Source organism: Ochlerotatus camptorhynchus, unplaced genomic scaffold (assembly GCF_037179485.1).
Source record: "Ochlerotatus camptorhynchus isolate MF236.1 unplaced genomic scaffold, CSIRO-AGI_Acam_v1.1 ptg000306l, whole genome shotgun sequence".
In the NCBI taxonomy this organism is placed as follows: Eukaryota; Metazoa; Arthropoda; class Insecta; order Diptera; family Culicidae; genus Ochlerotatus; species Ochlerotatus camptorhynchus.
This window is the reverse complement of record NW_027040794.1, coordinates 189676-212515: the sequence shown is the minus strand read 5'-3', so window position 1 is coordinate 212515 and position 22840 is coordinate 189676. Positions and strand designations below refer to the sequence as shown.

Sequence of the window (22840 nt, the reverse complement as noted above, 5' to 3'; positions counted from 1 at the left end):
CCTTTTGAGATTTTGCTTAGCATTTTCTAAGTATTCCATCAAAACTTCGATTGAATTATTTCTTAAATAACTTTTGAAATTTTCATGGAATTCCACTTTTGGACATTCTAATAGGGATTGTATTGGAATTCTCCATGGAATTCCTTTGAGGCTCTCCTTAAAATTCTATTGGAAATCTCCTCAGAATTGCTTTGGAATACACATTAAATTTAATTTGGATATATGGACTTCTATAGAATTCTCTTCTTAATTCTCCTGAAAGTAAATGAGAACGTCTCTGTTGTAATTGATGATGAGACTATTGATCGCGTTCGGTAGATTAAATATCTTGGCGTGATTATTGATGACACACTTAAGTTCAACTCTCACATTGACAATGTCATCAAGAAAATTGCCAAGAAGTATGGAATTCTATGTCGACTGAAAAACGATTTAACTATTGCCAGTAAAATGCAGCTATACAAATCAATCATCTCTCCTCATCTTGACTTTTACCCTTCCATTTTATTTCTGGCCAATGCAACACAAATATCGAGATTACAGCGCTTGCAGAATAAAATAATGCGTGTGATTTTAAGATGTAATAGATTCACTTCCTCAACTTTGATGTTAGACGCCTTACAATGGTTGTCGGTGAAGCAAAGAATTGTTTATTTGACTATGGTGTTCATTTTTAAAGTAGTTAACGGTTTGCTGCCTCGATATTTGTGTGATCGAATTGAAAGAGGAAGTGACTTTCATAGATATAATACTAGAAACGCGGTTGAAATAAGAACACCACATTTCTTGACTTGTGCTTCACAAAATTCACTATATTATAAAGGAATAAATGTTTTTAATTCGATGCCTAGACATACCAAACGTTTAGCAACACTTACAGAATTTAAAAGACACTGCATTTCACACGTCAAAACTGTCTTTTGAACAGTTATCCAGTGATTTTTTTTATGAATTGACAAATTATGTATCTTGACGAAGTTATCTCTAACAGATTATTTTATATGGATAGCTGTCATAACGACTTTTTAATAATTATTGTAGCACTGCAAAAACTATTTCTGTTCGCCACGAGGGTGATGATGGATTTTTAATATTTGATTTAATAGTAGATTAATTTAAAAAAATTAGTCTACAAAGGTTTGAGCCTCGCGCGCGTATTACGGATATAGAGGACTGAATTTAACATTTGATAAAAACAAATGCAATTTTGAAGCTTATTTGAAAGATACCTTGAGTTAGTAGTAAGTTTTTTGGCAAATGTTGGGGGTTCGTGAGCATTCCTGACATTGCTGAATTATGATAGCATCATATTGCGGGGTTGCTAGTGTAATAGGATGCTTTGTTGATTGTTCATTAACTCTTGATTGCTTGTAATACTTATGAATATTTTAGGTGGACAAAAAGGCGAACTAAGAGGTGGACTGAGCTTTTCCACATTTATATCGCTGTGAAGCAACTGTAAACTCTAGAGGGAATTTATATCTGTAACTGAAACCAGTTCGATTTTGTTTGCCAACCTGGTTAAAATGTCATATATAATTATCTTAAAGATAAATCGTCCAGCTCAAACCTTTGTAGGGGTAAGAGGTGGGACCATCATCATCATCATCATCATCTGAAATCATCTCTTTCTCTCCTCACAATTTCTAGTCAGTATTCCTAGACCTTCTTCAGCTTTCTCTGATGGAATCATGCTTCGATATCCCTTTGAATTTCTCCTCATAATTCAATTGGAATGCTTTCAGAATTCCTTTGGAATTATTTTCGCATTTGCTTAGTAATCATGCCAAAATAGCCTTTGGAATTTTCTTCTTAATATAAGCTCTCCTCGATTGAATTATTCTCAGAACTACAGAGGAATTATTTTTAGAACTCTCTTGGAAATTGCATTTACCAAGAATCAAATGGTAATAAGCAACACCTTGAAAGCATTCTATAGATTTTGCTTGAAATTCTTCTAAAACCTAAAATGGAGTTCCAGTCCGAACTCTCTTAGAATACTTTTTAGAAATCCCTTTAAGATCGCCAAGAGATAAACTTGCCTACGGCTAAACATCTCTAAAAAAAACTTTTAAGTTCGCCTCAGCATTCTACAGAAATTCTCAAAATATTGCCACAAAACTCCAGAACCTTTCTGAAATCCATTATATTGATTGTTTAACATAGATTTTGAAACCATTTCAAGATCTGAAATCTGAATCTCCGTTCCAGAATCTTGAAAATTTAATCAAGGTTCTTTTTTTAAAGTCCAGGAATCGAACATTTTCATCAGCCCTATATTTTTTTTCAGAATCTGAGGAATCTGACTCATGATTTTGAAATTTGCATAAAATCTCATAGTCTTGAAGATTCTTCAATCAATCAGATCTTGAAATATTTGTCTCAGATCTCAAATAATTAAATTTCAAAATGTATCAAACACTTTCAAACTTTGTGCCGAACAGCGGCGCCGGTGGTGTAGTGGTAAGCGTGATTACCTCTCACCCCAGCAGGCCTGGGTTCAATTCCAGTCGGCGCCTCCGGGATGTTCTGAGACATAACATCTCTGATCACGCCTTCCTTCGGAAGGGTAGTAAAGCCGTTGGTCCCGGTTCATGAGTTGACGGGTCGATAGGTAGGGTTCAGGTGTGGGAGCTGCCTACCTGGCGTCGGTAGCATTGCACAGTGGTCCAGAATGCAGATTTAGGTGGAATGATATGTTTGGAGCCTGAAATTGAAACTTTAGACTAAAAGTCTCTTCTACAAAGTTGTTCCTTATAGTTAGGCCCTCATTTTTATGACAATGAATTCTAGGGTGGTTCCCATTATCATTAAAATCAAAAATTTAACTTTTTTGTTTGAATAAATTAAGGTATACATTTTTCAGCAAAGTTATAGCTGAGCTAATTTCAAGCAACTTTGTTCAAAATAACTTTTTTGTATCTCTTAAATTGGCCGATTTAGAGCTATTTTCTTGAATTGAGTTAGGGTGGCTCTTGAAAAAACAGTTTTTTGCTCTAGATTTATCATTTCAAATTTCTCAGCAAAGGTGTCTTCAGATAACTTTTAGATCTTGAGAAGGCGCAAGCTTTTGCTGCACAAAGCTTGTCAATATCCTTAACGTTCTCATTTTAGAGTAATTTTTCGGAGTTGACTTAGGGTGTTCCTGGAAAAAATAGTTTTTTAGCAATAACTTTTTTATTTGAAATTTATTATGAAAGTCATCTTCTAGAGACTTTTAAAACACTTTAAGACGAATGTTTTATATATGAATTGGTTGCCTGTATCTCTTCTAATAAAAAAAAAAATACTCTTATATAGTAAAAAAATATGAATAAATTCAAATTGATTTTATACGAGTTTTAAAAATACCATACCTCCAATTTGTTCATATTATTGAGAATAACATACGCCCTTTCAAATGCCGTAAAAAACTTTGTTTTTGTTTGCCCCAACCAGAGATATTAACATTTGAAACGTGCATATTTTTAGTATAAAAACGTCAATAACTCTTGATCGGCGAAAGATATTGACAAACTTTGTGTAGCAAAAATTTGCGCCTTCTTAAGATCTAAAAGTTATTTGAAGACATCTTTGCTGAGAAATTTGAAAAAAAAAATCTAGAACAAAAAAACTGTTTTTTAAGAGCCACCCTAACTAAATTCAAGAAAATAACTCGAAATCGGTCAATTTAAGAGATACAAAAAAGTTATTTTCAACAAAGTTGCTTGAAATTTGCTTAGCTATAACTTTGCCGAAGAATGTATACCTTAATTTATTCAAACAAAAAAGTTAGATTTTTGATTTTAATTATAATAGGAACCACCCTAGAATTCATTGTCATAAAAATGAAGGCCTAACTATAAGGAATAACTTTGTATAAAAGACTTTTAGTCTAAAGTTTCAATTTCAGGCTCAAAACATATCATTCCACCTCAATCTGCATTCTGGACCACTGTGCATTGGTGCTCACCACGGAAAACTAGATCGACGGAAAACAAAGCAAGGAAAAAAAAACTTTGTTCCTTCTGTTTGAAAAATTCGTGTTTATGGCACGTATTTATCAAAGTACCGTTAACAGACTTCGACAAATTTCTATGAAATTCAAAATATCAGAGACTTTGAAAAACTCATATTAGATGTAAATTTTAGTAAGTACAAGGGGTAAGTCACTTAGTACATTGGGCTGAAATTCGGCACAGCTTCAGCACAATCTCGTATGCATTGGATTGTTGTAAATAAAATGGGAACACTGCTGGACAAATGTCATTGAAGTTGTTCACAACACTACGTGCTGTTTGACTATATATTCAGGAACATCCTCTTATTGAATATACCAGAGAAAGTCAGACTAGCAGTTCACTTCTCGGTTCATTTATAGATTTAAATCCGAAATGTAGGCTCTAGCGTGGACTCGAGAGAAAAGACTGTTAATCAGACCCCATTTGTGTGGGTTTTTTATGTTTTTTTTTTTCTGTAATAATTGTATAATTACACTGCGGATACCAAATTGAATAGGAATAAGTTCATGTTTTAGGAATAATGAAATATTTGTATCGTAAATCATAACTCAAACCTCCTTCTCCCTCTCCCCATCCATAAAACTGTAAATCTCTACTAACCTTGAGACGACCGCGAGTAACCGGATCAATTCCTTTAACTCTATATTTAAGACAATAATTATGTATAACGCAAATGATAACTTGGCTCTGTCAAGTTTATTCGATTGAGCCTGTACACATAAATTAATACAAAAAAAATCAGGCCCCTCAATTCAAATAATGCTGCAGCTCACACAAAACAATCTACAGAAGTCATATTCGTCGTAGTTTTCGCTCAATACTCCTATGCGACTACCATGCACTGAGGCAAATAGACTTAAGAATTTCATAAGGCTCGACTTATGAACGACACATATGAATTTCATAAGCGCGACTTATGAAAGATTTTCGTCTAACATAAGGTAGCTCTTATACACGTTTAGCCATTCTATTTACCCAAGCGTCGAAAGACGAGTAGTCCAGACATAAGACCCGTAATCTCAACGTTCATGGTTCGGCTCCAGTCTGCTCCATTTTATTACTTTTTTTGTCGACATTATTTTACATAAGGCAAATCTATGAAATTCATACCGATTTCTTGTGGAATTCTTACGTTCTTTTGCCTCGGTGTGCGTCTCCTTTGATACATAGGGAAGATGTACCAGTTATGACTATACGTTCCTATTATGGTGTGTTCCGATTATGGCCTATGGAAATTCCATAGGCTATAATTGGATCACACTATAATAGGAACGTATAGCCATAACTGGTACATCTACCCTAGCTAATATAGTTACATGATCTAAGTCATGTCGAACAAAGAAAAAAAGCTTCACAATAATAAATAAGAATCGAAAACTCTAATATTGTTTTTTATCTATTCCCAGGATGTGAACAATGTGCGAGTGAAGCGTACGTTTGCGATCCGGACACGGGTCGATGTGTGTGCCCTCCCAACAGCCATGGCCATGAGTGTCGCATCTGTGCGGTCAACACCTGGAACAATGTGTTCCAACGGGGATGCACCCACTGCGAGTGTGACATTGCCGGTTCTGTCGGGCAGGCTTGCAATAGCGTCACTGGACAGTGCAACTGCAAGGAAGGCTTTACGGGAAGGCAGTGCAACGAGTGTGCCATCGGGTACTATGGATATCCCAACTGTCGGCGGTGTGACTGTGATGAACGGGGCTCGATTGCAAGATCTGATGGAAGTCTCGACTGTGACGATAAAGGACAATGCCACTGCAAATCGATGGCATTTGGTCGAACGTGCGACCAGTGTAAGTCGGCCACATTCGGATTGGTGGCGAGCAATCCAGATGGCTGTACGAGATGTTTCTGCTTTGGACGATCGCAGGATTGTGAGCAGAGTGAGTTTTCGTGGGGACAGATTCGTTTACAAGGCTCGAGGAACCTGAGCGTTGAGTATGTGGCCAAAGAAGAGGACGACTTCGATTTCGATTACGTTGTAGTGATCCAGCTCGAGGGAACCAAAACAAATCGGGAGGATGCGGAGATCAAGAACATGAACAATCTGGATCTGATTCCGAGCTCTACAGGAAACGTTTCGATTGGGGCGTACAGTGCGTTCCAATATCCGTTGTATTTTCAACTCCCACCGCACTTTCTAGGAGATCGTACTACCAGCTATGGTGGGCTATTGAACTTCACTCTAGTCACGGTTGGAGCATACCAGAACATCTCGGAGGGCTCCCTGCGACAATTTCCGTTAGTCCAGTTGCACACTCACGATGAACTGGTTTTGGATTTTTACGACGATCAAATAGTGTATAACAAGGACGTTATCCATCATTCGGCTACCTTGCATGAACGATTTTGGAAGAATCACTACGATGGACAGTTGACCTCTCGAGCCATTCTAATGGTGGCATTGCAAAATGTGAGGCATGTGTTTGTTCGGGGCACCATCAGCACAGACTTTCGGCAAGTGGTGTAAGTGTTTTGGATTATCGGATTAAGGTTGGAATTTTAGTTGATTTCTGTTTCTACAGACTGACAAACGTCACGTTGGACGCAGGAATTTACGTGAATGGAGCGGAAAATAATCATGCCTATGGAATTGAGCGATGCAGTTGTCCTGTTGAATACAGCGGTTTATCTTGTCAAGATCCGGGAACAGGATACTATCGATTCAAGCCACAGATTCCGAACAAATTACCGGAAACGATTGACGATTACATTGGAAAGAGTCTCCCGTGTGACTGCAATGGACGCAGCAACGAATGCAATCCGGAAACTGGAGTTTGTGTGGTAAGATCGTACTGGATGTCTTATGATAGGAGGTTATAATTTACCAATATATTTTTCAGAACTGTCGAAACAACACCGGAGGGGATCACTGTGAAATTTGTGCGGATGGATTCTACGGTAATCCGAGCTACGGATCTTGTCACGCTTGCCCCTGTCCGGAAACGAGAAAGAACTTTGCCAAAGGTTGCGTTGTGAAGGGAGATGAAGTCAGCTGCATCTGTAAGCCCGGCTACACGGGAAGACTATGCGACTCGTGTGTGAAAGGTTACTTTGGATTTCCGCATTTGGAGGATGGGCGGTGCGATTCTTGCGGGTGCAATCGAGAAGGAAGCATATCGGACGAGTGCGTTGCTTTGACTGGGCAGTGCCGGTGTAAACCGGGAATCACCGGAATAAAGTGCGATCGTTGTGAGCAGCCAAAGCATATCGTGCAGAATTACAAGTGCAAACGTAAGTATTTTGTTCAATTGAAATTAGCCGAATTTATTGACTGGATTATTTATCTCATAAGTACAATATTTGATGCATACAACACACTCAGAAATTATCGCCGGCCTCACTTGTTTTTACCAAAATAACAGCTGAATGGCTAGGTAGAATTTGAGGAGTTCAATTTAATTGCTTTAAAACTACATCAAAACGAAATCCCCTTTTCCATTACAAGATTTGATCATTTGAATAATGTTGAACGTGTTTTGAAATTATTGTTCAGCAAAATAGGCTTTAAAATTACAAACAAAGTTGCACCGAACATTCAGCTCAGTGTTTGGAAAAGCATTCTCAAATCGCATTCATTGAGCCTCTCTGAAAGAATGACTCGCGTTCAAATGTGAAAAGCAAGGGCGTAGCCAGGTTTCGAGCTAGGGAGGGGCAAAAAAAAATAGTATGGAAAATTTGGCCGAATGCCATTTCACCGAACGTCTTTTCACCGAAAGTCTTTGTGCTGCTGAGTTTAGAGGGGGAGGGTGAAACTTCCCTCACCTGCCCCCCTCTGGCTACGCCTATGGTGACAAGGAAAACTCATGCATGAGTGAAGAGCTTTAAGTGTGTTGGTTTATTTCTTTTTAATTCCGTTATAAATGCTTATCTTTTGACAGATACGCATATTTCGTCTACTACTTGTAGACTTCGTACTGGTACTGGTGTTGAGTACTTGGCACTGATAAAGTCTGATGGTAGTAAACGAAATATGCGTATCGGTCAAAAGATAAGCAAATTATAACGGAAATATGTATGGACAATTGTCTACGCAGGAGGGGGGGGGGGTCAAGAATTCCAAAAATCTGTCTACGTAGTTAATGAACAGCCCCTAGGCATAGGCGCATAAACTCACACATGAATTTTGAGTTTTGAGCTTTTTCCGAACACTGGTTCAGCTGTTAAGATTTCGGTAAAGAATTACCGAGCCCGACAGTAAAATCTGAGTGTCAAACAGAGATCGGTGGATATTCAAAAAAGTTTAGGGGATATCTAGGGGAGTTCAGAACACATCCAAAGAACTTCAGGCATCATTCAGAAAGATCAGCGAAAATCTAGAGAAGATCAAGGAATATATATATAGCAGTCCGGCGTATATGTAATCAAATTCAGCGAACATCAAGTAAAGATGTTCTTAAAACATCTTCAGACGTTCGTAAAAAATCTCAGTAGTTCAAATACCATACATAGAAGTTCAGGGAACATCTATAAAAAGTTCAGAGATCACTTAAATATGATCAGGAAGCATATCTAGACAAGTTCAGGGATAATCTTTAAACTCTTAGGTCTCATCTACACACTTAGAAAATAAAAATTACAAGGGACAGCCCTATGGGGTTGTACGCAATGGTGAAGTAGGACTACGTGGTCTTATATAATAAATCTTATTTGTTAACTGCAGCAGGAGCTTGTGTTTTGTGTAGGATTAGGAATTTTAGCGGCTCACGAAGAGCTACTGACTCCGATCAATAGCGGTGTAGCTTCTTCCTCCTTCTATGGATGACTAAGTGGGCTGTAGCTAGCTGCTTGCAGGCAGCCTTTCGTTGTGTACTAGAGAACAATGTTGAACGCCACACGTCGAAAGCACTGCTGCTGATGCCGACGACCAGACACCACCACACACGGTGATTGTACTGAATCCGATCAGCGGTTGAGGGCAGCTTTGATAGCTAGCTATTTGCGGGGAGCCTTTCGTTGTGTACTGGAGAACACCAACAACTCATCACGCGGTGGTCGAATAAACACTGTTTGGTGAGACCGGATTGAATTCAACTTTGAAATCTGTGTTAGGGAGATAGCTTTTCGCAGGCAGCTTCGGAGACGAGCCAGCCAACGGCTGAAAGTCTCCTTAATAAAGATATAAAAACAAAAAAAAAAAAATTTCGCAGGCAATCGGTGATTATTTTCATTATCATAGCAACAGTTGCAAATTCGTGCAATTTTCAATAGTGACATTTTGAAAATTGATAATGTCTTAAATTTAAAAGATGCGTAGAAATATTTTTGATCGATTGGTGGTAAAATTATTGGAATTTGTCCAGGGGCAGCGATGTTACTAACATTCAAAATCTTTCATAATTTTGTTACATGTTCCATTTTCGTTTTTCACAAAGTGTACTCCCATATAGAAATCACAGACGTAGTCCTACGTCAAAATCATGTAAATTTCGGTGCTCTGAGAGCAGTGTTCGGAAGATTATTCTCAAATCTCATTCATTGAGCCTACCTGCGAGAATAAACGTGCGAATGCGGCAAACAAAATTCACGCTTGACTTGTGTCATAAAAACCACTCAAATGTTAATTGACATCATGCCTATGCATGTTGTGTTAGTTTTCCAACCCCTGATACACAAACAATAAATCCGTGCCGTTTTTTAAGACCTTCCTTGTTTTCTGAAGCTTGCCCTTCATTCGCCCAGGATTTTTTCTATTGGGCAAAGTTTTGCCTAGTTTGGCAGTTTTGCCTCTTTATATATTTGGCCATTGCCGGTCTTTATGTACGGCTTGCTGAATTTGCCACACCCACAGATCGCCTACCACACTAAGTACTTCTTGGAAAAATTGTCAACCTTCTTTTTCCGGAACATCCAGGTGAGACTTGTCGACGAAAAACTCCAGGCCGGGGATCTGCTTAGCGTCCGCTTTAATGTACGATGCATTTCGGCTGCACCAACCACTCGCGGTACAGCTTCCTGGTGCAGGATTTGGCCACCGTATTCTGTTTATCGGTTCGGTTAGGCGCCTTCCTTACCTTGAAGAAATGAATTCCAGCCCACTTCATTGTCTGCTGGACGAACCAGAAGGAAGAATTGACCTTCTTGGGCACGTCCCGAATCGAAAGGTTCGATTTGCGCTTGAAGTAATCCCTCAGATTTCTTGCGTTCATGGGGTCGATCGTCTTCGCTTTTCTCCCGCTGCCAACTCACCACTGCGTCGTCTGGGTATCTTTGAACGATTGCACCACACGGGACACGGTCGAATTGTCAATTTCAAATTGTTTCGCGATCTACCTGTGGGACTGGCCTGGATTGTCCACCACCGCTCCGATAATTTTTTGTCGAAGCACTTCTTGCTTGGAAGCCATCTCGATTACCACTTGACAGATTGTGACGAGATTTTGCATATGTAATCAGTTCACTCTAAACTAGTTTTACTCAAAATGCAATAAAAAGTTATACACTAAAGAAAGTGTTGCATTTTTTTCGAGTACAATCTTTAATCATGTCAACATTAAATAGTATCTGCAGGAAGGTTCGGCGACTCGATAGTGATTGCAGTCCTGCAGTTCTATCAGTGGGGGTTATTCCGAGAGTAGAAGTAACTTTTGTCACTATTGATGTGACTTTTGTCACGTCGTGGTGACGTGACTTTGTGTGCATATCATATGGAGAGTCACGTCACCACGACGTGACTTTTCTCACTTCACTAGTGACAAAAGTCACTTCGACTCTGGGAATAATCCCCAGTGTTCGTATGGTGGTAGATTATCGGGATTGATCCATGGAAGCTGTTGTATGGCGAATCTGACAAAACGTTTCTGGATTCTTTCGATGCGCGATATGTGCACAGCATGATATGGAGCCCAGATTTGTACTCCATATTCAAGAACGCTGCGAGCCAAGGAGCAGTACAATATTTTCAAAGCGTACACATTATCGAATTGGGCAGCGTTGTGATGCAGAAATCCAAGCAAGGAATTGGTCTTTGCAATTACCTTAGATATGTGCTATCCAAGATAAGTCCAAGATTTTTAATATAATCAACTTGTTCAAGCGGCAACTGATGCATCAAATAATCAAATCTGATCGGCGAGTGACTAAAGGTGGAGGTAATGACTTTGCATTTGGCAGTGTTTGCTTGCATCCGTTCATCTGACCACGATGTTAACCGCTTGATGTCAGTTTGTAGAGTGCACAACAATCTAGGATCGATTTGATCACACGGTAGACTTTCAAATCATCAGCAAATAACGACTTGGAAAAAAGGCTTCATGAGGCAAATTTCAAAATTACGCAAGGTGAGGTGTACGATTGAAATTTTAGAATGCTTCGTTTTCTCAAATATTTTTCTAATCGTGATCTGACCAAGGTTTCCAGCCTCGATCATACACATAACCGTTAACCAAAAATGGTTAAATGACTGATTCGATTATACACAAAGGCGAGACGAAGCACTCATACTTCCGTTCGTTATCACCTGCATGTATATTGAGGTGGGTCACCGTTACATGAAAAAACGTAAACTTTACCTCACCATGCAAGAACAACCCTTTTTGGTTCCATTTTGTGTCCTAAACAACTGTGCATAATTTTAGAACGGTTGGTTGTAACCCGGCTCTCCGCATTACCTTTGAAATTTGTATGGAAATAAGAATGGGAAAACCTAGTTTTTTGCATTTTTATCCCTAGATACCACAATTATGATTGAACCATGCAGCTAACCATGTACAAATCAAGAGCAAATTTTCATTATGTCGTAAGTAACATTCGCACCGATCCGAGAAAAATAAAGTTTTGTTTTGATGACCGAAAATTTATTCCTATTTCCAATTAAACACATATAATCTCATAGTGATAGCAATGTTTAACATATTTAGCAGGGTTTTAATCATACAAAGGCAAATCGCTAGCTTTCATGCTAAGAAATACTGGTTTTTGAGTCAAAAGTTATTATACGTCGTTTGGTGGCCCCTATGTTACTTAAGTCAAAGTGTATTTACCAGGATATTCGGGAGAATTATCAATTACGTCTCCTTACGTGCAGCCCATTCATCATTTTAGGACCACCGAAATCATCTTAGCAACAAACAGTTCGATTTATTCACTTTAATAATGAGAAAGCGAAACGACGAAAGTACACTTTTCACGGGTTTCTCAGTGCTGTTACTTAAGGCAAACGGCATCTCCATAGAAATTGGGTGACTTAAGTAACATCGAAAACTATTTTGATCGGAAGGTGATTACGTCAAAAAGTAATTCGACTGGTAAATAAATTTAAAAATGGGATGTGATCCTATATTCGGACAGTATATAGTGTAATAGCAGGAGCATCGATTGACACTGATAGCTCGACTTTGTTTACCTTTGTTACATTCGACGTAATGAAAATTTGCTCTTGAAATATAGTCTAGAAATCGTCAAACAACTTTGTCAACGGATGTACGGTGCAAGATTGTCTCTAAACAAAGTTATAACTGTTCGAATATTTATGGTTTGAATTAAATGCCAAAAATCACTTTTTCTGCCAACACTGCCAATGTACCAATAGAAGTCAGAGTCCAAACTGAAATAATTTCGGAGTTTCTTATCTTATCTATACCAAATGTCAGATGAATTACTCAAAAACAATTACACTGAAACCTCCGTTTACGAAGTCTTTTTTTACGCAATATTCAAGTTACGGCCCTCTCAAATAACGAGTTTTCTTTTTACTATGTAAATTCTAAATAACGAGTTGTTTTTGCGACTTTGGAAAACTGGAAAATACTGTGAAATACCCCACAATATGGGTATTTTTGGAATCGATGTGACGTGTAGGGACCGGAAATCGATGTTTGACGCCATTTTGAAATCCAAGATGGCGGCTTCCGGTTACAGAAAAACTTCGAAATTCAATCAAATACCCCACAATATGGGTATCTTTGGAATCGGATTGACGTGTAGGGACCGGAAATTCATCTGTCTCGATTTTGATATCCAAGATGGTGGCCTCCGGTTACAGAAAAAAAATGGAAAGTCTGTCAAATACCGCACAATATGGAAATTTTTGGAATCAGAGTGACGTATACGAACCGGAAATCCATGTCTGATTCAATTTTGAAAACCAAAATGGCGGCTTCCAGTTTCATAAAAACTGGATACTATCAAATACCCCACAATATGGGTCGTTTTGGAATAGGAGTGTCGTATAGGAAGAGGATTCTTAAAATTCTGTAAAATGCCCCACAATATGGGTATTTTTGAGATCACAGTGACGTTTACGGTCAGGAAATCGATTTCTGACTCCATTTTGAAATTCAAGATGGCGGCTTCCGGTTACAGAAAAACTTAGAAATTCTGTCAAATACCCCACAATATGGGAATGTTTGAAATCGGATTGACGTGTAGGGACCGGAAATCGATGTCTGATCCAATTTTGAAATCTAAGATGGTGGCTGCCCGTTACAGAAATACTTGGAAATTCTGTCAAATACCCCACAATATGCGTATTTTTGGAATCGATGCCTGACACCATTTTGATCCAAGATGGTGGCTGGATGCCACCATCTTGGATTTCAAAATAGCATCAGACATGTATTTCCGGTCCCTACACGTCACACATATTCCAGAAATACCCATATGACAGTATTTTTCAGTTGTTTTCAAACCGGAAGCCGCCATATTGGTTTTAAAAATAATGTCAGACATGGATTTCCGGTTCTTACACGTCACCCCGATTCAAAAAATATCCATAATGTTGGGTATTTGACAGTATTTTGCTGTTTTCTGTAACCGGATGCCGCCATCTTAAATTCACAAATGGTGTCAGACATGGATTTCTGGTACCTACACATCAAAAATACCCATATGGTGGGTTATTAAACAGTATTTTTCACTTATGCAGGGTGTTCGGTTCCTTAGTGTAAATAATTTAAGGGACGATAGAAGATCATATTTGAAGCAAAAAATTGTTCACCGTCACTCCGCGTAGCGATCAAGTGTGCTATGCGCGCTGCAAACAGACGTCAACAGCAACGCACAGTGGGGTTGAATGCGTGTTTTACCCAACCGTTAATTAACGACCCAACATGATGTGTTTAGTACGAAATATCGACAAAACTAAACGAGATAGAAAATTGGTGTCAAGAGAGAGTTGTAGAGTGCATTAAGGGGCATCTACTGGTTAGACAAAACAATACACTTTATTACGTATTTTTTTGAATAATAAGGGAAAACCCGTAAGAAAACTCGACTCGTCTATCCCTAAAATGTGTCTAAATGCAGCTTACTTAAAGTAGAAATGACACTATCAAGTAGGAAATTTACCAGCTGTTGAATGGAGGCAAGAGTTTTTTTTTTATAATCCATTTATTTGTCAAGGCTCAAATGCGTTAGCTTTGCGGTGCCGAATATTTGTTACATTAATATCATTTCTTACAACTAATGATAGTAGAACGAGGGCCGATTACTCGCGGCTTTCTCGAGATTAGGGATTACATTTATTGATCATTTGGAGGGAGGACAAGGGAACTAATTTAAAACATAAACGTAAAGGATGACTAAAACACAAAACATTAAACACATACATCAACAGCTTTAAGAAAGTCGTAAATAAGCTTCATAAAGACGATATCACGGCAAGCCAAGACGTCTCTAATTGGCTTAAAGGGTTGTTTTCCTCGGACCCTAAAGGAATCACACAGAACGGATCTCGCCTCATGATGCAAGGAGCAGGACCAAACAACATGCTCGATGTCGTGATAACCGTTTCCACAGGTGCACAAGTTGCTGTCGGCAAGCGTAATACGGAAGAGGTGGGCGTTTAACAAACAGTGATTGGACATGAGCCTGGACATTACACGAATAAAATCACGACTAATATCCAACCCTTTGAACCAGGGTTTGATCGACATCTGTTAGACAATAGAATGTAGCCATCTTCCCAGATCACCATCATTCCACTTTTGTTGCCAGTTGGCGAGGACTTGCTGACGAGAAATCGTGAAAAATTCGTGGTAGGCGATTTGTCGCTCGTAAATATCGCCTTCCATAGCGCCCACCTTGGCCAGCGAGTCCGCTTTCTCATTGCCCGGGATAGAGCAATGAGAAGGGACCCATACCAAGGTGATGATATGCGAGCTGTTTGATAAAGCACTCAATGACGATCGTATTTCCTGGAGGAAATACGCCGAGTGCTTCATCGGCCTCATTGAACGCATAGCCTTCAGGGAGCTTAGGCTATCCGTAAAAATGAAATAATGGTCAGGTGGAAGTGAGGCAATACGCTCTTACGTGTACGATATAGCTGCTAGTTCAGCAACGTATACCGAACACGGCTTTTGAAGCTTGTATGAGGCGCTATGAAGATCGTGGAATACTCCAAAACCAGTGGACGCATTTATCACCGACGGCAAGAGTTTTGTGCTAAATGGCATAGTTTTCAAGTTAGAGTCAATTTGTGGCAAGCATAGACCAAAACAGAAAAAAATTATCTAACTCAGTAATCTTTGAGATTTGATCATATCCGTAGAACACTTTTTTACTTCAAATATGATCTTCTATCGTCCCTTAAATTATTTGCACTATGGAACCGAACACCCTGTATTAATGGAAGTAAAGTTTCAAACTGAAATAGATTTCGATTTTCTTATCTTATCGATTTTAGACCTACTCAAAAACAATTGCTCAATCTCATAAGCGTAGTTAGAGGGGTGAAGGGTGGCTTACTATTGACACTTTTTCAATCGAAAATTGTTGTAGTGTAAATATTTAATATTCACTTGTCCGTACAGTTGCTAGTGAGGTGATGTTGTTTAAATTATTAGCAGTTGGAAGACTTTAAGTTTCAATAAAAACCTTTAATTTGAAATGTTAAACTGCCATTAGGACCACCCCATATATAAAACACACAAGTAGTCCTACGTCAAAATCCAGGAGAACAAGAAAACTGTCTTCACGAATTTCATCTCAGACACAGGTACAGTCGGATTTCACTCGTTGAGCTATCTTTAAGTGGGCTTCTATTAGTTGGGCAGTAGCCCACCTAAATCAAAGTCAATCGTCATTTCTGACAGTGCTGATTCCTTTGAAATTGCGACCGACTTCTTGCGAAAACCGGCAAACGATTGGAGTACTGATACAGATTATTTCAATGCGAATCAACGAGTTGCTTCCTTGATGGTTGTCAACGATGTGGCTGAAGAAATCCACCCGAGACCCAGTTCAACAGCAATATTTGCTTCAGGTGATCGAACAGCATCGAGAGAGTACCATGAGAAATCGTAGAATATATTAAACTGAGATATAATCATTACAATCCAATGATATTAGTGTGAATATATCTGACATTGTATATTATACCAAAAGAGGGGTGGGGGAACTCATTTTCAAACTGCTTTTATGAAATTGAACTCCGAAGTTATTTCAGTCTTCATCTTTACTTTCATTGCAATGCATTGGCATAAGTGAGGGGCGGAGGGGATACAGTTAACTCACCCTCATATCCAACTATGCCTATTAAATGAAGCCAATGTTTTTGAATACATCTGAACATAACAACTTGATGAGATCAGAAACACCGAAATTATTTCAGTTTGAAGCTTTACTTCCATTTATGTGAGTGAGGGCGGGGGTTTAGTAAGGGCAGGCCTCCTCTCTAACTTTTCCTATGATATTGAGAAATTGTTTTTGAATAATTCATTAGAACATACCAAATTAATAAAATAAGAAACTCCGAAATTATTTCAGTTTGGAATTTGACCTTATTGGTACACCGGCAGTGTTGGCAGGAAATGTAATTTTTGGCATTTAATTCGAAAAATTGATCTTTGAACAGCTATAACATATTCTGGAGGCATTCTAGCACCGTACATTCTTTGGCAAAGTTGTTAGGCACTTTCTAGACTATAGTTTAACATGATTAGGTTCTATCAAAATTGTAGTGCAGAGAAATAAAAATGCAAAAAGTAGGTAATTTTCTTACAAATTTCAATAGCAATGCGGAAAACCGGGTTACAACCAATCGTCCCCAAATTTCGCATAGTTGTTTGGGACCCCAAATGGAACCAAAACAACATTGTTCTGCAAAAATGATCATGATGACTCACCCTAATGTTTAAATGTGCATTTCTTTAGATAATTAAATTATCGCTACAAGTTTACTCAAGTTTACTCAAATCGAGTGTGGAATTATTGTACGACTTCAAGTTTTCTCAATTTGAGTGTAATGTTGTACGACTCAACAATCAAGTTTTTTTTATATATTCAAATATATGTTGATATCATTTATATTATGACTATTGTTCTACACCAACTAATATCTAACACAGTCAGTTATTAGTTAGGTATTATCTGCAGAAGTTCAGGTAGATTCATATTTATTCAGGAAACTTTTGAATTATTCTAACGAACTTCATAGAAGATCTCATTAAAAAGAATTATTTACTGCCAATATTTTACTTAACTAGATGCATTCTCTTTTTTATTCATACTACTCAATGGGGACCAGGGTTGCTAATAACGTTAACGGCGTTAACGTCATTATCAACCCTGATGGAGACTAACCGAACCACAACGAAGACATGTTTACAAATACATGATACGAATTAATCCCATGGGCAGGAAGGTTTTCAAATGCATCTCTTGAGGAAATCTAATTGCTTTATCTTGAAACAGCCTGCGACAACTGCACAGTGATACTGATCGACGATCTTACCTACCTAACCGACAACCTGGAACGTGAGACGGATCATATCGATAGGAACGGCATCCCAGCTCCATGGATCGATTTGGAGCAATTCGAACAAGACTCGGAAGCTTTGGGCTCCGCAGTCGGCCAACTGTTGGACGTGAAGGACCGTTTGGTCAACTTTGATCAGTCTATTTTGGATAATGTGAGTATCGTAATACATTATATACCATAGAGAACAGCTCAAGTAATACAAGTTTTTTTTTTCAAATTCCAAAATTCCAGATGAAGCGCAACGCAACTTTGTTGAACAAACACCACAACAAGCTCACCAATCGGCTGAACGAATTTCGAGACATTTCGGTCATAAAAACTATGGAACGCTCCGTGGCGTTAGCAGACGATATACACGCAATGAAGGACGACATCGAGCAAACGATACGAGTGCTTGATAACTACGGATCGAGTGACAGTCATATCAAGCTGCCAGCTGCGCTGAAGGAAGCTACCGATCTACTAGACGACATCAAGCTCAAGTACGGTCAGAGTAATTCCCGGCCAGATGTGCTGGAGTGTGCTGCAAGGCAGTATGATCTCTGGGGCAACAAATCGGAAATCGTGCAGAGACAGAACAAGCGACTGGATTATTTGAAGTTTGAATATTCGCTGTTCGACGATCGGATGGTGGATTTTGACCGGTTGAACAAGGAGGTGTTCAATAATGCGATTTTGACGGAGATGTTTGCGAGTAAAAATAGACGAAAACTGGCGGAGGTTGAACGGAACTTCCAACAAGCAGACGAAATGGTTGATGATTTGGACGCTTTCTTGGATGAGGATGTGCTGACTGATGCTGGAGTTAAATATGAGAAGATCAAGGATAACCATAAGCAATTGGCGCAGAACAAGGAGAATTTAAGATACTTGAATGATGCTTTGGAGGAAACGATTATGGAATTTGATGAAAAGTTTGAGGAATTGATGGCGAATGAAGTGCCGGAAGCGAAAGAGCATGCGGAACGGTTGAAGAAAGAATCGGATGAGTTTCAGCAGCTGTTCACGGAAACGGAGGATGGTGCTGCGAATGCTATGAAGGCTAGCATGGCTTACGAGAATATGGTGGCAGCGATTGTATCTGCTCAGGAATTGGCAGATAATGCTACGGACAGTGGACGAGTGGCAAACAATAAGGTGAATCCACTTGGCGACGTTCCGTTGATAGAGCGGAGCGAGCACGCGTTGAATGTTTCTTCGAACATTGAAAAGAAAGCACACAAGGAGTTGGAGAAAGCAAACGAGCTGAATGAGGTTATGGTATCGAAGGAGAAGCAAGTAAAGAGCTTGCAATACAAGATGCGACTGGCGGGAGTTGATAACAACAAGGTTTTGGAGGAACAGGGTTTGATCACGAGGGGTGACACGATGAAGAAACTGCAGGGTACGCTCGATCAAGCTAATATCGTTTCCGATCAAATGAAATTCGTCCGGGAAGAGGCAGTTGGTTTGAACAGTGATGTTTATAAGTTGAAGCTGAAACTGGCTAAACTGGAACCGGAGTGGGATTCAAAGTTCGGTATGGCAGAGGAGAATGTGTCACAGTCATTGGGTAACATTTTGAACGCCAAGAAGGAACTGAGTGGCGTGGAAAAACTGGCAAAGATTCAAAGTCAAAAATTCCAAGCATGGAATGTTTCATTTTCGGCGCAACTTCAGGAGCTCAAGGACAAGATTGCCCGTGCCAAACATGCTGCAGAAGGGGTGAGTTTTTGCTAGATAATAATTAAAAGGAAAAAAAATCAACAGATTCTTCTTTCAGATCCGGGTTTCCCTAGAATCGCAAAACGAGTGTATGCGATCGTACGCTCCAGTTTCCTACGGTCCATCAACCACGAATCGCATCATGATGTCAGTGGCTCTTAATTCTGATAATACGGATTCACCTTTGATCTATCTCCAAGGAGAGGAACGTCGGTTTATGGCCCTTGAAATGTACAAACGAAAGATTCGGTTGGTTTGGAATTTGGGTGATGAAGTGGTGGTGATCACTCATCCAACGGAGATCAAGCAACGTGATCCTAAGTATGACGACGCATGGTACTTTATCGAAGCGAACAGGACGTTCAATTTGTGTAATCTTAACGTGCGTCGAATGACGCACAGTGGAGTGCTGGTACATGCAAACCCGGTTGCTGGAGCGAGTAGTTCGGTGTCCTCCACATTGACTATGGGCCCAAGCAGCAGGATTTGGATTGGTGGAGTTCCGGATAATTTGAGAACTCCTGAGCTGCAAACTAAAGAAGGTCTAGGGGTTGTGCTGAGTCAGATGTATGTGGATCAGAGACAGCTTGGTTTGTGGCACTTTATGTCATCCAGTGGAGATTGCGGTGGAGCTATGTTGGGACCTCAGGAAAGTTCAAGCACTACTAACGAGCGACACTTTAACGGAGATGGCTACGCAGTGCTGCAGAAGTCATCGAGCCATAGAAGCAAGAATCAATTCAGTTTGACGTTGAGCTTTAAGACGTTGGACGAGAATGCCCTCATATTCCTGGCTTTGGATGAAGTGAATGTGAGTAAAGTCAGAATACCATTAACATATGAAGAATTCAACTATTCCAATTTCAGAACCGTTCCATCTCGTTAACGCTCTACCAAGGACGGCTGGTGTTTCGCGTAGATTACGGCGGTGATTCGAAACTGGAAATCAATACAACAAACCGTTACAATACAGGTCAGTGGGTTGTCGTTGAAGCAGCACGATCATTCTCCAAGGGAAGCACCGAAAATGGCATCCTCAAAGTGGATAACAAGGAGGAGTTCCGGGGAGCTCCAACGAAACCGATCAACTCGGGAATGCTACCGAATTTGAGTGAAAATTACTACTTGGGTGGCGTCCCTCCAGGATTCAAATCTGGAACTACTAAAGCACCTGGAGCTGATCATGCGTTCCTTGGATGTCTGAAAGGCGTTCAGATAACTGGGGTATCTTATGATCCGCTAGATAGTTCCAAACACTTCGGTATAGAGGGATCTTGCGTTGATACGATCAGTAGAGCAGGGTTCTATGGGAACGGCTTTGTAGAGCTCCCATCGCATAGTCTGAGGAAGCGAGCGAACTTCGGTTTCGTATTCCGGACGTTGGAACCAAATTGTTCCCTGTTGCTGTCTGGCTTCCCGTCGAGTCTTTCCAACGAGTATGACTCGAAAGACATGCGAGGAAATTACTCTGTATTCCTTCATGAAGGCAAGCTCAACCTGTGGGTAGACTCCGGAGCAGGGCGCGTCGAGTTGGAATCAAACAACTCGTTAAGTGATGGAGAGTACCACGTGATAAGTGTGATCAAGCGTGGAAGAACCGTTGAACTGCGGATCGACGATGAATTCCAAGGATCCAAAGCTCTACCGAAGGCACAAGCCTTAGTCAATATGCCCGGTGAGATGGGAGGTCTATTTATGGGAGGTGTTCCAGATGATCCCGCGTTCGATTCACTGTCCAAGTCGTTCAATGGATTGAAAGGTGTGATCGCCAACGTTGTGTTCAACAATCGAACAATTTCATTCGATCAAGCTATCAACTTTACCAATGTCCAGATGGGTCGTTCTGGACCGGATATGGGCTCGAACGTGCTGCATACGACGTTCCAACAGACGCAACCTTTCAGCCGTAGCTTCAAACCACCTCCAGAGGGATGCAACAGGGTAGGTGTTGGTTGTAGAACATGGCTTAAACCAAAGCAGGGTTTTTAACGCTACAATTAACCTCTTTTTGATAATTTCTGTACTTACAGAGTGTTGATAATACTAACGGTTGTTAGCGAAATTAGCTCGAACGCAGTTTAGAACTTCATATCTAGTAATTATTTAGTTTTGCATGTCGTTTAACTGTCACAACTTCTGTTTTATCATTAGTTTATCATTACCTTATCTAGTTTTTTGAACTCCTTGGTGAAGGTTTTTTTTTTCGATAGAAATTGTATTTCCGCACATAGATTTACTTTCACGAGCAATCGCACACTATTAATTTCAATTGGGTGTATCTTTTATCTGGTACTAAACTGGCACTAATTTTCACACACAAAACGCTTAGCTCAGTAACAAAGGTAATTCAGATTCGCTTTCGATTGTAACCATTTCAAAACTAACGCAACGGATCGATTCCAGGTTGGAAGCTACTCATACGAACCGAATGCTTTCAAGTACGGTGACAAACCGCAAAGCCATTCGATAGTCAACGTTGCAGCTCGTCATCTTTGGCAGAGGAATTTCAATATCCAGTTCGATTTCCGCACCTTCTATCCCAATGGAGTCCTCTTCGTGGCATTGGTAAGCCCATGTTTGTCTATTTGCGTAAGATCCGATAAGAAATTAATTCTGTATTATCCAACAGGGTTCCAAAGACAAAGCGAAACACTTTATCACTTTGGGGCTAAAGGATGGCTCCTTGACCTTAACCGTGCGGGGTCGCAAGCGGGACCAACTTCATCTGCCAGTGAAGCTTAACGACGGTCAATGGCATCACGTGTCTCTGAATAGCATACGGAAGAAAGCCACGCTCAGCGTCCAAATTGGAAACAGTCTCAGCTCGGCGCAGATAAAATTACCAAAGAAACTGAATGCTGCCAACAATCTGTTCGTCGGAGGCATTCCCGACGAAACGCCACTGCCGAAGGACCTGCAACCGACGCCGGAGGAATTCAAGGGATGTTTGCGGAAATTTTCGGTGAACAACAACACTCAGGACCTGGCACGGCCCGGGCGCCACTTGAACGTTGGGCAGTGCTTTCCCAGGATTGAACAGGGTTCCTACTTTCCGGGAGATGCGTATGCTGTTTACAGTATGATTTGATGTTTCTTAGCTGTGTTGTGTACGAATATTTAATAACATTTGATTATTTTAGAGCGCAACTTCAATGTTGGCAAGTTCATGGACGTTGATCTAGAGCTGCGGACGTCGGAAGTCAATGGAATATTGATGAGTGTTGCCGAACCCATCAATGGATTCCCAGCCTTCTCGTTGGAGATATCGAATGGAAATGTAAGTTTTTTTTTTATTAAAATGAGTTCAAGATTCTTATTATATGATGACACTTGTGATGTTTCAATTATATTGATGAAGTTATGTGTAGCAATGTGTGACTACAAAAAGGTGTTTTCCGGGTGAATTATAAAACCATGGATCAACGAA

At 39.9% G+C, this 22840-nt stretch overlaps 1 protein-coding gene across 2 annotated transcripts in view; it reads left to right on the top strand.

The window, feature by feature from the left end:
* Positions 1-22840, top strand: part of wb (wing blister) — a 409502-nt gene that overhangs the window by 374905 nt on the left and 11757 nt on the right. The window contains exons 12-21 of one of the 2 annotated variants that reach the window (XM_065229029.1): positions 5408-6473; positions 6533-6791; positions 6851-7241; positions 17643-17860; positions 17941-19413; positions 19472-20224; positions 20281-21354; positions 21817-21978; positions 22043-22490; positions 22554-22690. In XM_065229029.1, the coding sequence (XP_065085101.1) occupies positions 5408-6473; positions 6533-6791; positions 6851-7241; positions 17643-17860; positions 17941-19413; positions 19472-20224; positions 20281-21354; positions 21817-21978; positions 22043-22490; positions 22554-22690 (5981 nt within the window). Of the gene's footprint in view, positions 1-5407; positions 6474-6532; positions 6792-6850; positions 7242-17642; positions 17861-17940; positions 19414-19471; positions 20225-20280; positions 21355-21443; positions 21734-21816; positions 21979-22042; positions 22491-22553; positions 22691-22840 lie in introns of those variants that run through there. The other variant, XM_065229030.1, reaches the window with a different exon arrangement.